Source organism: Camelus bactrianus, chromosome 7, assembly GCF_048773025.1.
Source record: "Camelus bactrianus isolate YW-2024 breed Bactrian camel chromosome 7, ASM4877302v1, whole genome shotgun sequence".
NCBI classification, from domain to species: domain Eukaryota; kingdom Metazoa; phylum Chordata; class Mammalia; order Artiodactyla; family Camelidae; genus Camelus; species Camelus bactrianus.
The window spans coordinates 85,433,637-85,448,897 of NC_133545.1; the positions used below are offsets into that span (position 1 = coordinate 85,433,637).

Sequence of the window (15,261 nt, forward strand, 5' to 3'; positions counted from 1 at the left end):
TTCTACCTTTTTTATGGAATTAATTTTGAAAACTTACGGAGACATTCAAAAACCAGCATAATCTACTCACTAGCCACAATGTTTTCTTACTGCTTCCATACAAGAAATCCACTTATCCCTACTCAGTTCCAGAGCAGGTCTCGGTCGCTGTGGTGTTAGGCTCAAGCTCCAGCCCAAGGTCTTACTTTCCCATCTTCACCAGGTCCAGGTGGGGCTGAGGTTCCTGGGCGTGGTTTCTGGAGTACAGCCCCTTGGGTACACTCCTCTCAGTGCTGAGGCTTGAGGATAAGGAGACACAGGTTATTTGCCACCACAAACCCAACATTCTGCTAAATCCTAAGGACTCCCTCACTCACAGATGGACGATGGGAGGCACACTGGTCCATAGCAGTTCTGAAATGCAGCCTGATGCTGCCGGCTCTTTGATTAGGACTTAGTCCTAACCCTGGGGGGGTTCTCCTTCGCTGCCCTCTCTGAGCTCTTTGTTCTGTCCCTTTCATGATCAGTGACCTGCGTTTGCAGCTGAATAGTTCTCTCAAGCCAGCTTCCTCCTTGTAGACCTTCTAAGAAAAACCCAAAGGCCTCTTCCCATTTTGCACTGTCTGTCTCTTTCAGTCCAAACTAGCAAGCAGTATTTTTGCTACCACAGTTCTCTTTAAAGCTTTGAGTTTCCTGTGAATTTTATTGGTGTTCATGCCATTGGAAAAGCTACTCTCACATCTTTTTGAGATAAACTCTTCACCTTGGACTTCCTGTGAAGCTGTTGTGGGACCATGCCTTTAAAATTCTTATGCTTTTAAGATCTTTAAAGGAATTTGAGGCAGCACCTTAAATCTTTCCAAGGTCTTAACAAAGTCTTGGCTTCATCTTTAGACTGTTTTCCTGGCAGCACCCCTACATTTGATCTTAGCCCGGAAGTCATTTCTCTGCTTACCAATTATGTGACAATTGGGCATGTGGAGATGCTTTAAATGAGATACAGATACTTGAACCCAGTGAGTCCTGGTTCCTTTATATTTAATAATCTTTTTGTTTGTTTTAGCTTATCTCTCTCGTCAATTTTACTTTCAGCTGTTCGGTAGCAAGAGTCCCGTTTCCTCTGGTTTCAGCGTCATTTTCTTCCCTGGCCTAGAAGCCTTCACTCTCAGCCCTTCAAGGGCCCTCAGGCTTCCACTAACAGTCTCGTGGACACTTTGGGTTTTCACTCTTACTCTTCTCTACATCTGTTCAGGTTTCACCTACCTCCAGGTGCAAAGGCATCCCCACATTTTGAGTTCGTTTTTAATGGCTGTGCCCCATTTTTAATATCAATATCTGTGCCAGTTATTTATTGCTAGTAATTTATATAATAAACTGCCTCAAAACCTGGTGACTCAAAACAGCATTTGCTTGGTTCCCAAATCTGTGTTTATATATGACTCAGTGGAGCCAGCTCATTTCTTCTCCACTTGGCATCAAGCGGGCACTAGAATAATCTAAAGGCTTGTTCATGCACATGTCTGGAAGTTGGAGCTGGCTTTGGTTAAGGACATTCCCTGGGGTCATCAGCTGGGACAGCTGCATGTACAAAGTCTCAGTAGGTGGCCTGGGCTTCACAACGTGGTGGCTGGGTTCTAAGGGTGAGCATCCCTACGGAGTGAAAGTCAGAAGCCCTTTAGCCTTAGAAATCACACAGCAGTGCCCCCACATTCTGTCCCCTAGAAACCAGTTGACTGAGGCCAGCACATATTTCAGGGGAGGGAATTTCACAGGGGAAATGTCAAGGAATTTGTAGAGATGTTTTACAACCACCACCTCCACCTGCCTTGTCTCACCAAATGATCCTTCTATCTGAAGGCAAGCAGTTCTTCCCAAGTCAGTGTCACTGAAATTCCAGCAAGTTCTTTTGTTTTTGTTGAGTATGTTCTCTTGTTTTGTGGAGAGCCACAAAGGATTACAAGAATTAAGGCTTTTTTGTTTGTTTGTTTAGAAAAATGTATGGGTCATCTTACTAAGCCACTACACTAGGAGATGGATTTCTCCTTAACTCTGTGAATCATTCATTGCTCCTCGGAATGCAATTCAAACTAGCATAAAATATTTGTAGTTCAGAGAAAGGCTTGTGGCATTAGAATCCATATTTGTAAGATGTATTAATTGCAGTCTGTTTTTCAAAGTCTTGTTTTGGGAGGCATTTATTAATGCAGCCCTAAGTAACTCAATATGGTCTCCCTAAAACTTTAAAAATCATGGAGTTAAGGCTTGGGGGAGGAAGGGGTAAGAGACTTTCTGCTAACAGGTGCCTTATAGGCATTTTATGTAGGAAAGACATGAAACAATTACAGAAAAATAAGAGTGTAAAATCAAGTACAAGTGTATAACAAAGATGATGACAATAAACAGTATATTTTTGTGACTCTTGGTGGTTTGAACTTTTTTCTTGATTTTCTGAGTAATTTGAGTTTCTCCATTCCGCAAGGTAGATACGCCATTTTATTGTAACTGAATTTATTTCAACCTTTGATGCTGGGTTAGAGTTAGGCTGTTCTCAGTCTGCTAACCTCATTACCAAACAATTTTATCTTTTTCTTGCAGAATGCTGATCTTCCAGCAAAAGTGGAATCTACATCTTCAGTACTTCTCCATCTGAGTGCAGAAACTCAACTTCTTCTAAAGGAGTTATATCTATGAAAGAGATGCAAAAGAAATGTGAAACGCTAGAGGAGGAGAAGAAGAAATTGGAGGAAGAAGCAGTAAACCTGAGACGTCACCTCGAAATGAACACAGTGGAACGCAGTCAAGTGGAGCAGTACAAACGGGAGACTGAAAAGTGAGAAAGACGGGATGTAGTAGAAACACTGAAAGAACTCAGCCAGTTTTTAAAGGTGAAGCATTGATCTGTAACGTGCTCTAACTCACTTCGCTGAGAATTACAGTTCGGATATGTACATTTTATGTGTTTCCTCTACTTCCCATATAGCAGTTTGTTTTGTAGATTTCTGGAAGGAAGGCCACATTTGTTACTCCCTCTAAATAATTCAGTTTCCATCATTACTATCACTAAATTGATCTTTCAGAACAATTCTCACTAGAGAATCATTTTTAAGAGCAATTGGTGTAAATCAAGACTACTAGGAGGGAAAGAATATATTGTGATTTAAATATTGTACCACACTCTGGGATTACTCTTAGGTTGTATTGTTCAATTTTTTAAATTTTAAATTGATCCTATTATTTTTTGAACTATCACATTATATGAGTACTAATAAAAGAGTGATTCAACTTTAATTTCTTAATTCAGATTTAATTCACTTGACATTGATGATAAGTATTTTAACGTTCGGCTTTTTTTCCCACACTTAAAATTGCTCTCTCAATCATTGACTCAAAACTAAAGGGAACAAATATACTGTAATTACTCAGGTTATAATTATTTTTAAAATTGTATCCTTTTAATTTGCTTTAGGTACAAGCAGCATCTCAAGAAAACATGTTAAGAGAGTATAAACGTGCTTCAGTAAGTCAAATGGAACACAGTTAAAGATCTGGAACCTGAACTGAAAAGTAAAACTTTTCAATTTGATTCTAATGAAAAAAAAATTGGAAAAATACAAACGACTGTACCTGGAAGAGCTAGAAAATAGAATGTCATTGGCAAGTCAACTCACCTCGTAAGTCAAAACATAGAATTATAGAAAATAATTTAGGTCATTAATTTGCCTCTAAGGCATGATTTTTATTGAACCAGGTTCGTGAGGTGAGTAGCAAGTGAGAGCTGACCAGATAGTGTAATTTTGGGACATGATGTTAGTAAATGAACTCTCCTTTAAAATGTCAGTCCAGAGCAGTTTGCATCTCCCTGCCTTTTGTTGCTTTTACATGACTTTATTTTTTATATTTGCATATATTTAACCTGATCTAGTCTTTAAGCTAGGGATTTTGCTTATAATTATTTTTTTCTATTTAAGCAATCCCCAAGTTAGGTCAAGTCTCTAAAAGTATTTACTTAAAGGCCACATTTCATAAGCTAGTTGTCATTCCTATGATAGTGTTTCTTGTTTAACTTAAACATTAAAAATAATATTTGACTTATTTCAGATGCGGAAGAAGTTGGAGAATAATATAGATAGAGAATTAAAAGAAGGTATGTTGCCAACATTTCTGAATTAAATCTAGACATTGATTTCCGAAATACACTGTAAACAGTAAATGGCACCTCTTTCTATTGTTTGAATAACAGATAGGATAGTATGTTAAATTTTTTTCTTACACATATCTAATGAAAAATGTGAAAGCATAATTTCATTCATAATGATAAGTGTACTTATTCCTCATTTATTCATCATGATCCATAGCTTTAAAAAAAATCTCAAGAAGTCTGTGTTCTCTATTTCTTGCTGTGCCCTTCCTCTTCTGCTGTCCCCGTGGGCCTGTCATCTGCACACGGCACGGACCTGTTCTCACAAAGCATGGAGGTTATCAGCTTCTCGAGTTTGGTAGTGACTGAGGCCAAAAACCCAGACTCAAGCAATCACAGTTCATGTAGCTGTGCCCTGGTGGATGACAATTAATTTCCTGTCATTCACTTTGTCAGTGGTTAACCTTTTGCCCTCAGGAAAAATTCCAAATTCCTTAGCTTGGAAGAAAAACATCCCCATCGATTTGGCTCTTGCCAAAGTCTTCAGCCGTATCTCTTTCCTCCCCTGCTCTGCCCCTGTGCTCCAGCAGCTGGGCAGACTGCGTCCAGCTCCGCGGGCACCCTTCCTGCCTCCGCTCTTTGTGTTTGCTTCTTGCCTCTCCCTCCCACACTTTCTCCTCCTCCTTCAGGTATCTGCTTACACATCACGGCCACCAGAGAGGGGACAGTGTTGACACGAAGCTGGACGTCCCTTCTGAGTGTTCCAACTGTGCCCTCTTTTATGCCTGTCATGGCATTTATGTCTCTGTACCAAAACTGCCTGTTCGTCTATTTTGCCAGTTTACGGTACATGATCTTTCAGGGTGGACTCTGTCATCTTCATCTTGTGGTTCCAGTGCTTGTCACAGTGCCTTAGCACGTGATTGCTGAGTAAATGAATGAAAAGTGAGAAAACCAGGTGCTCTGATCCTTAGCCACAAGAGCAGTTAATTCAATGTGCAGCCCTGGGCAAAGTCTAGAGTAGTAATCTTGTGTTTTGTGTTGTAATCATTCTTCTTAAAACTTACAAGAGTCTCAGCTTTTCTTAAAAAATAAACTGACATTTACTTACCTATGAATTATTTTAAGTAAAGAACCTAATTCTTTCATTTTCTTTCCAGCTATTACTGAACTTGAATCTAAGTCCTACAGACTCTCTTGTAGGCTCAATGGACGAGTCAAGTCTAAGTCCAGATCTGGTTTCAAAAACACGTGAAGAATATGTGGAGATTTTGAAGAAAAAGTATATGATCTGCAAGATAAATAGTAAACATTTACCTGCTGGGCTGTTTGCCTAACATTTTATTTACTTCTTGTTATGTAAGATACTGACACTGTTTATTAAGGGAAAATACTCTTGCATTCTATGGGCATGATTAAAATTGATGTAGTGTTTTAAACCACATTTCTCTGCAACTCATTGACTTTTAAGCGGGTTTTGGGAATAAAACCCAGCACTTTGGAGTATTACATACTCAAACTGAGCCCGGATGCCAGCTGTTTAAACAGCACCCAACCACCCACCAAACTTGTCGTTGATACTGAGCCGTGTTGATAGCTTTTTTGAGTTTTCCAGCGTTAATCACTGTCTATAGACCTAAAGATTTAGACGGACAGCGTTTGGATCTGCTGTGCTGTTTCAGTGTTCTGATGGATCACAACAATCGTTACAGTGCCATCAAGCTTTCTGTATGTTACCTTAAACACTGATTCACAGATGTTTCCTCATGGAGAAACGAAATCTGCCTCAGGTTTTTCATTTTATTTATTTGCTTTTTGGAAACACTCTTAAAATTAGAGACAGGTTCCGAGCACCAGACTCAAACAGACATTGTCCCAAACCTGCCATCTCTCCCATACATTCTCCTAAGGTGTTAATCTATCTCCCTAAATGTCACTTGTTCTACCATAAGTGCCCTTTCTCTCTCCTCTCAACAAGAAGTCATTTGTTTTTCAGAAAAATGCCTTTCTCCTTTTCCTGTCACTTACTAAATTGTATATAAGCCCCCACTTCTAGCCACCCCTTCAAATCCCATTGCTTTGTGAACTCTTGCAGGTATTCATACGTAACTTTTTTCTCACAGTAATCTGCTTTAGTCAATTTAATTTGCAGGTTCCCAATCACTGAATGTAAGAAGGTAAAGGAAATACTCTCCTCAACAATTTCCAGGAGCTAAATTTTTTATAACTTCTACTTAAATCCTTTATTCCCTTTTCGGTCTTTCCAGTGTGCTTACTTGGCAAAACTCCCCAACTGCACAACAGACTGATTATCACTTTTCCCCCTTACATCCCCCGAGGCATCTAAGTGCTGCTGAAGAAAGTCACGCACTGCCCAGCGATCCTGCTACTTTTATTTAGTTAATTTGCACCTTCTTCCTTCGCAGTGATGATTTCAAATTTCCCTCTCTGTGAACACCTCCCTCTGTTTCTTCCCTCTCACATGAACCAGACAGTCTTACTTCTGACGACAAACTTCCTGAAGGATTTGCCTGCTTCCCCACCAGCAGTCTGTCCCCACCCACTCTGGTGTGTCTTCCCTTCCTCCATTCCCATGCAGCGAGTCACTGATGACTCCCACATCTAAACCAAAGTGACACCTTTCCGGCCCTTGTCTAACTGAGCTTCTCATTCCTGTGGGCATTCCATGTAACTGATCTCTGTAACTGACCACTGCCTGCAGCTTCCTCTTCAGTCTTTAGCTGAAGAGGATGTTGAAGGTGAGGGCTTCAGCATTCTTGGTGAGTTCACTCAGTTTACCCTGGCTGTCTCCCATGGATATACACAGGAAGTATACGTGTTATTCAGTTTTTATTTTTCTCCTGTTAGTCTGCCTCATGTCACGCTAATCTTAGACCAGCCAGATGAACCTAGAAGGGTGGAGGACCGCTCCCCGCCCCCACCCCAGCTCAAGCCTGAGCACAGGTAGCTGTGTTCATTCTCAGCTGGCGTGGGCGCTGCCGCGCCTGCAGGGAATTGATCGATGGCAAACGCTGCTCTTCCTCCAGCACTAGCCAGTGAGCTGAAGCTCACCTGAATGTCCTCCAGGCTGAGCTGGGGTCACTGCTCCCTGCAGCAGAAGACTGCCTTTGTGAAAGAATAAAAATGGAGTCTGCATTGCTTGAGAGGGCTCACGAAGGAGGTGTGACTTACGCACATCTCAGCCCACAGAGAATCTGGCCCTGTGAGCATTTATTGCCCTAATGAAGTCATCCGGAACACCTGCCGGAAACTTCAGCTACATACTGAGCCCCCACCCTGAAGTGAGCTGTGATTCCTTAAGGACACGTGTTTCCTGACTGGCTCACGTCAGTGTCAGTCACAATTCTCATCAGGCAACTTTTGACAGCCTTTTGGCTTTTTGTTTTTATAAGCCCCTGACTCCCGTCCTTGAAACACTCAGTTTTACCCAAATCTGTGTCTCCCAAGTCACAATTTATTTCTTCCAGTTTTACTGAGAGATAATTGACATGCAGCACTGTATTATAAGTTGAAGGCACACAGCACCAATTTCACACCGCCCTTGGCCGAGACCCCCAGCTTACCAACACAGGTGAGGCAGAGCACCGCACAGGCCAGGGGCAGGGGCTCAGGGCTGGAGTGGCAGAAAATCTGAACTTGTAGAGATAGGCCCAGGGTCAAGCTGGCTGAAGCCAGGAGCCCTGCCCCCGAACAGGTCTTGGGGGATCTGGCAGGGAGGGGAGGGGGGTCTCAGGAAGCTCTGTGTGCTGAAGTTGGGTTTACCACCCTGACTCTTCCTTTAGCCTTCTCTGTGCCATTTATTTTTCCACGCCTCAATTGCCCCATCTGTAAAATGGAAACTATATGTGAGGGACTCCATGGAGACCTGCGTCCCATTGCTGCCGACGACCACTGTGGGGCCTGGGCGAGCCTCTGCTCCCCTTTGGGGCTCCATTTCACCGGCCATAAGATGAGGGGTTTGGACGGGGCAGGCTTTAGGGATTCTCTCTTCACGGTGGGATTCAGATAAGCCTCAACTTGAGCCCAGGAAATGTGGGTTCTGTGACCTTGGCCAAGGCCCTTCACCTTTCTGAGCTGCCTCAGTTTCCTCACCTGCAAAATGGGGACCACACAGGTCCCCACCTCAGAGGATGGGCGTGCAGCTCTGAAACAATCCATATAGAAGACTGATCCCACAGGAGCTGCCCAAGGACTCCCAGTTCCTGTTAGTAGAGGGAGTCAGTACAGAGCTCAGGAGTCAGCCTGCGCTGGGATTCAGAACCCACCAGGTGAGGACATCCCTGGAATTCAGTTGCTGTTCTCACTGGGCCTCAGTTTCCTCAACTATAGAGTGGGGATGATAACGTTTCCAAAGGGTTGATTTCAGGCTATGAGGATGAAAGAACCACGTGACATGCCTGTCATGGTGCCTGGCCCACAGCAGGCACCCAGTACCTGCCAGAGGTGAGGCTGAAGATGTGGGTGATGAGAAAGCAATTCCAGGCAGAGGCAGCAAAGCCCCTGTGTCCCCCGTCTCTCCATACGGACATTCCCTCCTGCTGTGGCTCCCTCAGCTCTCTGGCTCTGATGTCCTCATCTCAGCCAGAAGGTTCAGGATCTTGTAGGGGCCACACACCCCTCAGTCCTGGGAGCCCCAAAATCCTGTGGTTATTAGACCCCATGTGCCAAGCCCCAGCAGTGATGTTCGCCGCAGGCAATTGCTTGGATCTTGGCCAAATGTGGGTGGAGGAACTGAGGACCCCTCTGACCACCCTCTTCAGTCCCTGTGATCCTTAGGGCCAAGGAACGTAGAGCACTCGGGGAGGAGGCTGGATTTGGTGCTGGAATAGGCAAACTTGGATCTGCTGCAGACTGGCGGAGTGCCTCCAGGGGCCTCAGCAGCCTCACCTCTGAAGTGAGGAGATGCTGCCCTCTAGCTTGAATGGTCAGGGAGTTCTGGGAAAGGGCCCGGCTCACAGTAGGCGCTTCAGTCACGTCGGCATTCTCCACTCCCCTAGAGGGGGAGGAAGGGGAGTCAGCTCATGTCCAGAGCTCTGCCCTGGTGTGTGTGCCCGGTGGCACTGGGGATGTTGGGGAGGACCAGCTGCCAGTCTGAGGTAGGTTTGAAAGAACATCACGGTGTATCCGGAGCTGAAACTCTGGCCCTGAGCTCTGCCTTCAGAGCCGCTCATGTGGGTCAGAATCCCTGCAGGGTAGCTGAGCAGTGATACTGAAGATCCAGGAACACAAGCCGCCCCATCGCCCCCTCACCTTGCAGGCAGTGCACGTGCTGCTCCGTTATCCTGGTCATCACAGTGCAGATTGTCCCTGTCACAGCTCACCAATAGGATGGCTCCACACCCACCAAGCCCCCAGACCCACTTCAGCTGCCAATGGCAAAGCAGAGCTGGTGGTGGGGTCCCAGACCAACCAGCACCCCTCCCCAGTGTCCCCCTGGCCATCCTCTGAACCCCATCTGTTCATCTTCACCCCACCCTCTGAGGATAGGTCCGCTCCTGCTCAAGAAATGGAAATGGCTCCCTAGTGCCCACACCGTCAAGTCTAACTACACGGCTGTCTTTCATGTGTGTCCGTATTATGTCTTCAGCCAGCATGTCTCCTCCCGCCTCACACACGACTGTACTGCGCGGGACGCAGCTGTCTCCTGCCACCTCACGCCCAACTCCGTGCTGCGCGGGACAGAAGCAGGGGCGCCAGACCTGCCGCTGCCGCCGTCATTCGAAGAGGCCTCTGCTACTGCTCCTACCGCCGAGTCAGTGAGTCTCGCCGTGCGCAGGAAGCTCTTCACTCCACTTTTTAGCCGGTTTGCTTTTTGCGGTTATTTACTGTTGATCCCATCTTGTATGTTGTGTGTGTTGAGGTGGGGTTGAGGGGGAGTAGATAACTTACCTCTATAGTTCATGGTGTCCAGAACCACGGGAATGATTTTTACTCAAGGAACTATATATGAGTAACGTCATCTTCAAGAGCAGTTGATTTAAATGCCAAGACTGCGGGCATCCCATCTGAGACTAACAATACAATAATGGAGACTTCTGTGGAGTCATTAGAGAGTGAGTGCATTTTGATTGTCGGAGCAGATTGGGGCCAGATTGTAGACTGAGATGATCTTAAACACAACAACAAATTACTTGATATTCCTCTGAATAAGAAGTCAAGTCTGTGTCCCCCACACTTAAATCTGGGCAGGCTTGCTACTGCTTTGTAAACAATAGAATGAGAGAGAAACAATGCTGCATGATTTGAGGCTTGGAGTAAAAAAGCAATGTAGCTTCCAGTTTGTTGATGGACCATTTGTGCTTGGAATACCTGGCTGTCATATTAGAGATCTTGAGATTCCTCTCTACCCTGGGGAGGAAGAAATAGAGATTCCTCTCTACCCTGAGACTACCATGTTGGAGAAGGCATGTATAGGTATTCGCCCAGCTGAGATCACATTTGACAGCTAGCATCAGCTCTCAGCCATATATATAAGAGAGACTATAAGCTCTCAGCCATATATAAGAGAGACATGTTGGACTTAGGAAAAAACGGTAATTTTTTTACACAGCAGTAGAAACTGGAACAAGATATAAGGACTGGAAAGGAAGAAGTAAAACACTAACTATTCACAGAAAATCTAACTTAAAGATACTAAGTTGTCTGTTCAAAAAACTATACAGTGTCAATAAGAGAAATTTTAAAAGACTTATTTAATGGTGGGTTATACCATATTCTTGAATTGGAAAACTCAGTTCTATAAAAAAAAAAAGTTATCCTAAATTGATTTACCTATTTAGTGAAATGCTAATCAAAATTTCACTTGGCAATCTTTTGGAGGGTAGGGGAGCTGACTATGAAATGTTTAAGGGAATATAGTTAACAAATTTAAAGTCCCTCTTTTAGCAAGAGAGAAAGAGTAGAGGACTAATAAATGGCAAGTTGTTTGTTGACTTAATGATGGAAATTTGAGGATGTTCCTATCTAGAGATATTTTATTTTCTGTGCCTGGGGAAGTGTTAGATTTGGGAATCAGAATGTGATGGAAGTAGAGACTTTTTGAAAAAGCCAATATTTGTAAGCCCAACTGTGAATGATGACTAGAATATTTCATATTTAATGTGAACTTCAGATTAAATCTTCTTCTAAATTTACTTTAGTCACTGGAATAATATTCAGTCCTAATTCACCCAGTCATTCTGATAGCTTAAACATTCCATTGTGAGTAAGAAATGGAGGTTTGGAATAAAGCTGACTAGCTTTGGGAGTATGAAAGCAGTATTTATATGCCAGATAAATCTTCTTTGTTAAAAAAGTGACATTCTGCAATTAGAGGGAATGCTTTAATAATGTGCAGTAAGTATTTGTATAAGTATCTTATAAGCCATAAATTTCAAATATACCACCTTTAAAGAAGTGAAAGTTCTTTTATTATTACTGTATTATTATTATTATTATGAAGAAAAGGTTGTAGAAAGGATGAAAAACGTATGTAACCTTGAAATGGATAAAAGCCAAGTCTGGTTGTAGTGTGGATTTTCTATGAGTTTCTGCATCAGTGATTAATATAGTTTTACATCAAGACAAAAGCCATTACTTTTCTCTTACCTCCTAGTTAAATGTAAAATTATATGTCAAATAACTGTATTATAGATGAAATCCCTACATTCAAATATGTTTGTCAAATGTAACCTATTGAAACATGAACAGATGTTCTAATGAGATATTCTTTTAAATAGTACCTTCATTTCAAAATTATTCTTCCAAAAAACAATGATTATGTGTGAATTACAAAACAGAGAAGCTTTGTAGTAAGATCAAATTTGTATCATTTCTTTCTGATTGGTTTTTGCCTCTTTTTTTCTTTTCTGTTTGGTTTCAAGCAAATTAATCTCTTCAAGTTTGTTTCTTCACCTGGAAATTGTGGATAATAAAACATATCAAAAGGGATTGTTGAGGGGAACAAATCAGATAATATATATGGTGGAATCATTTTCAGCATAGTGCCTGTATTGTTTTGCTTTTTTCTCCTTTTATTTCTTCTTCTGTTTTTTTTTTTTTTTCTTTCTGTCATTCAAGTAGTTTGTATTCTTTTTAAAGCTTCTAGGAAGGATGACCAAAATAGTAGCAGAAAATATTCTCAAATGCTGATAATGACAAGAAGAAAAACTATCCAGACTATCCCCATCCTCTGAAAAATCGGGAAAATGTCAGTAAAGAAACTAAGTTTTTGCCCCATCAGTGGCAGCAGTGGCAAAACAACTCATATTCCTTTCACAACTGAGCTTGTGGAATGAGCTCTATGCCTAATACATACATAAGATCCCTAGCAGTGGGCCTCTGAAGAGATAAGAGCAAATGATAAGAGCTGATCTATTTCATTACAAATATCTTCTCACAACCTTAATTTGTAGAATCTTAAATAAGAAAAGCAATAATTTTACACTAGATATTATATCTAATATATTATTGTCCTGATGAGTTGTCCAAATGCTATTTGTAAATGCCATGTATTTGGAAGCCTGAATCTTTGCTAAAAAAGAGTAGCTCAAGTACAAAAGGGTAAGTTGCAAAATGGGAGTCAGGAGGTACAGTTTCATAAAGGAAAACACTTAAAGGTCTCTCAATAAAAGAGGTTGCCCCTAGATGTCACTTCAAAAAGGAAAATAAAATTCGGGTGGGAGGATTCTATCTTGTCCTCTGACACACATCACTGACTTTTTCAGAAAATCATCCATGCTGACACCAGAAAAGTGTGACTTTGTTTTTTTGGAATTTGGTTTTGGTTTTTCTGATAGGTCCCAATGTCCACTGAATACTAGTAAGCAAGATAACTGTTTATGTGAAAAATAACTAAACATATATATACAACTTTAGATAGGTAAAATATGCATTATATGAAAAATATTACTACCATTATATTTTTAAACAAAAGTAGTTTAAACTTTTCCACAAGGTTGAATAACTACATTATGAATTTAAAATGAAAAAAAATTTTAAATTTAATACAAAAACAATTATGAAAACTAAATGCTTAATGCCAATATATTAAAAAGCTGTGTGTTACTTGTATCAAAAGAAAATCAAAATACTACAGTTAGCCTTGTTTAGGGACATGTAAAATATTAGTATACTAGAGTTCTCTTTATTTGTTTCTCTAAAGATTATCAGATATCAGTCATTCCAGAGCTTAAGTAGTCATTTAATGCTTTCAGTTTACTGCAATCTAACATATCGGCTATGTATTATTTCTGTGACTTGGATTGTAGCATCCGGCTACTCACAATAAGCGACTGAATTGTCTCTGGACAGTGGCCAGAATGGCTGACGCACTGTCAGAATTCCTGCTTAACTCTTCCAAAGGTAATGTCATGTTAAAGTTTAGTTTAAATATATTGAAAAGTCTTATTACTGAAGAAGAAAGAGGAGTAGAGGAGAAGAAGAAGGAAGAGGAGGAGGAGAGAAGAAGGGAAGGGAAAGCAAGATGGGGAGGAAGAGGAGGAATAAAATAAAAAAAAAAGGAGAAAGAAGTTGCTGTCAACAAGAGGATAGTTACTGAGACAAAAGCAAAAATCTTCAGAGCTATGCGTACCTTGCCTTCTCTAAGGCATATTTTGAGGGAAGAAAGTTGAAAGAAAGAAAAGACCTGGGAAACATTCTCCAAAAAGGGGAGCTATTCAACATTTAGCTCATAAGCAAAATAATTGAGCCAGACTTTGTGAAGTAATCAAAGGCAGTGTGATCTACTCCACTAGAGAAAACATCTTATGAACAATTAGGAGAAAAAAATATTTTGTTCCAGTACCAAAATCTTTCATAAATGGCTACACACCTGTGCATATGTGCACGCAAGCATGCATAAAACATACACGCCCCAAACAATCAAAGAAGCAAGGGTATAAGGGGGCGATACTCAAAGATAAGAGATAAGAATGGAAAGAGAGGGGCAGGGAAGATGGAAGTGTAGGAAGATCCTGAACTCACCTCCTCCCATAGACACAACAAGTATACAGCTACATATGAACAATTCACTCTGAAAGGAATCTAAAAACTAGCTGAACAGCTCCTCCACGACAGAGGATACAAAGGGCCACAATGACATAGGTAGGAGGCAGTCTTGTTGAAGACCCCACTACAGCAACCCACAAGAAGGAGAGTTCTCACAAATACAGAGCTTCTTCCTGAGGAGTGAGGGTTTGTCCCCACATCAGCCACCCCAATCTTTTAGAGAGGAACTCCCAAAACATCTGATTTTAAAGACCAACAGGCATATGTCCAGGAGAACCATAGGGCTGTAGGAAATGGAAATTCCACTCTTAAAGGGCTCACATGCAGACTCATTCACCCCGGGATCCAGCATAAAAGCAGCAGTTTGAAAAGCACTATTGCATCTGTGAAGGGCATTCAGTGCTAATCTTCAAGTGTGCATTGGAGGAGCAGGAACCTGTTGGGACTCTCTCCAGGGATGGAGGCTCTGGCAGGCACCATTTTGTACTTTCCCTCTAACTTGCTCATGTCAATGGGTGTGCTCTGCCCACATTCTACTCCTGTGACCCCTCCAAAGCCCACGGGCACATGCAGCCCACACCAGGGACACACTTAAGTGATCGGATCTGGTGGCTAGAAGAGTTTGTGTTTCTGGGATCCAGGGGTCTAAAACAACAGGAGAGACAGTTTTTGGCATCATTAACAACCACAACCTATCAAGAAAGTTACATGCAGATTTTTGATTTACTGTGCTGTGGTTGGCGCCGCTCACCCCAGCGTTGTTCAAGGGGCAACTATAGTATCTAAAGAAGGACATAAAAGGCAACAAAATCCTACAAATAATCATTACCTTCAAGTGATTTACATGAATTTTTAAAAGATAGAAGGAAAATTTTTAAAAGCTTTAAAAAGATTTTTCAAATCTTGTTAAAGTTAGTTAAGGCAGTATTAAGTAAAACTTTGTTACATGTGTAAATGCCATTAAAGGCAGGGTACTTCACTAAACACATCTTTGACCATTAGAAAAGATGATCATCTTTGCTTCAGACAGCGTACTTTGTGTCTTTGATTATCTTTCCATAACATCTTTTGAGTGGCAATTAACCTTTTACCTTGATTTTCAGATTTAACAGTTTTTCCATGAGGTAGGATTATTA

At 41.7% G+C, this 15,261-nt stretch overlaps 1 protein-coding gene across 10 annotated transcripts in view; it reads left to right on the forward strand.

The window, feature by feature from the left end:
- LOC141578203 (coiled-coil domain-containing protein 144A-like) overlaps nucleotides 1-12,115 on the forward strand; it is a 136,650-nt gene extending 124,535 nt beyond the window's left edge. For 9 of the 10 annotated variants that reach the window (XM_074367782.1, XM_074367783.1, XM_074367787.1 and 6 more), the window contains 4 exons: nucleotides 2,575-2,864; nucleotides 3,446-3,650; nucleotides 4,078-4,123; nucleotides 5,278-5,561. In XM_074367782.1, the coding sequence (XP_074223883.1) occupies nucleotides 2,575-2,670 (96 nt within the window). In that variant the 3' untranslated portion in view covers nucleotides 2,671-2,864; nucleotides 3,446-3,650; nucleotides 4,078-4,123; nucleotides 5,278-5,561. Of the gene's footprint in view, nucleotides 1-2,574; nucleotides 2,865-3,445; nucleotides 3,651-4,077; nucleotides 4,124-5,277; nucleotides 5,562-9,725 lie in introns of those variants that run through there. The other variant, XM_074367785.1, reaches the window with a different exon arrangement.
- Nucleotides 12,116-15,261: the final 3,146 nt, after the last annotated feature.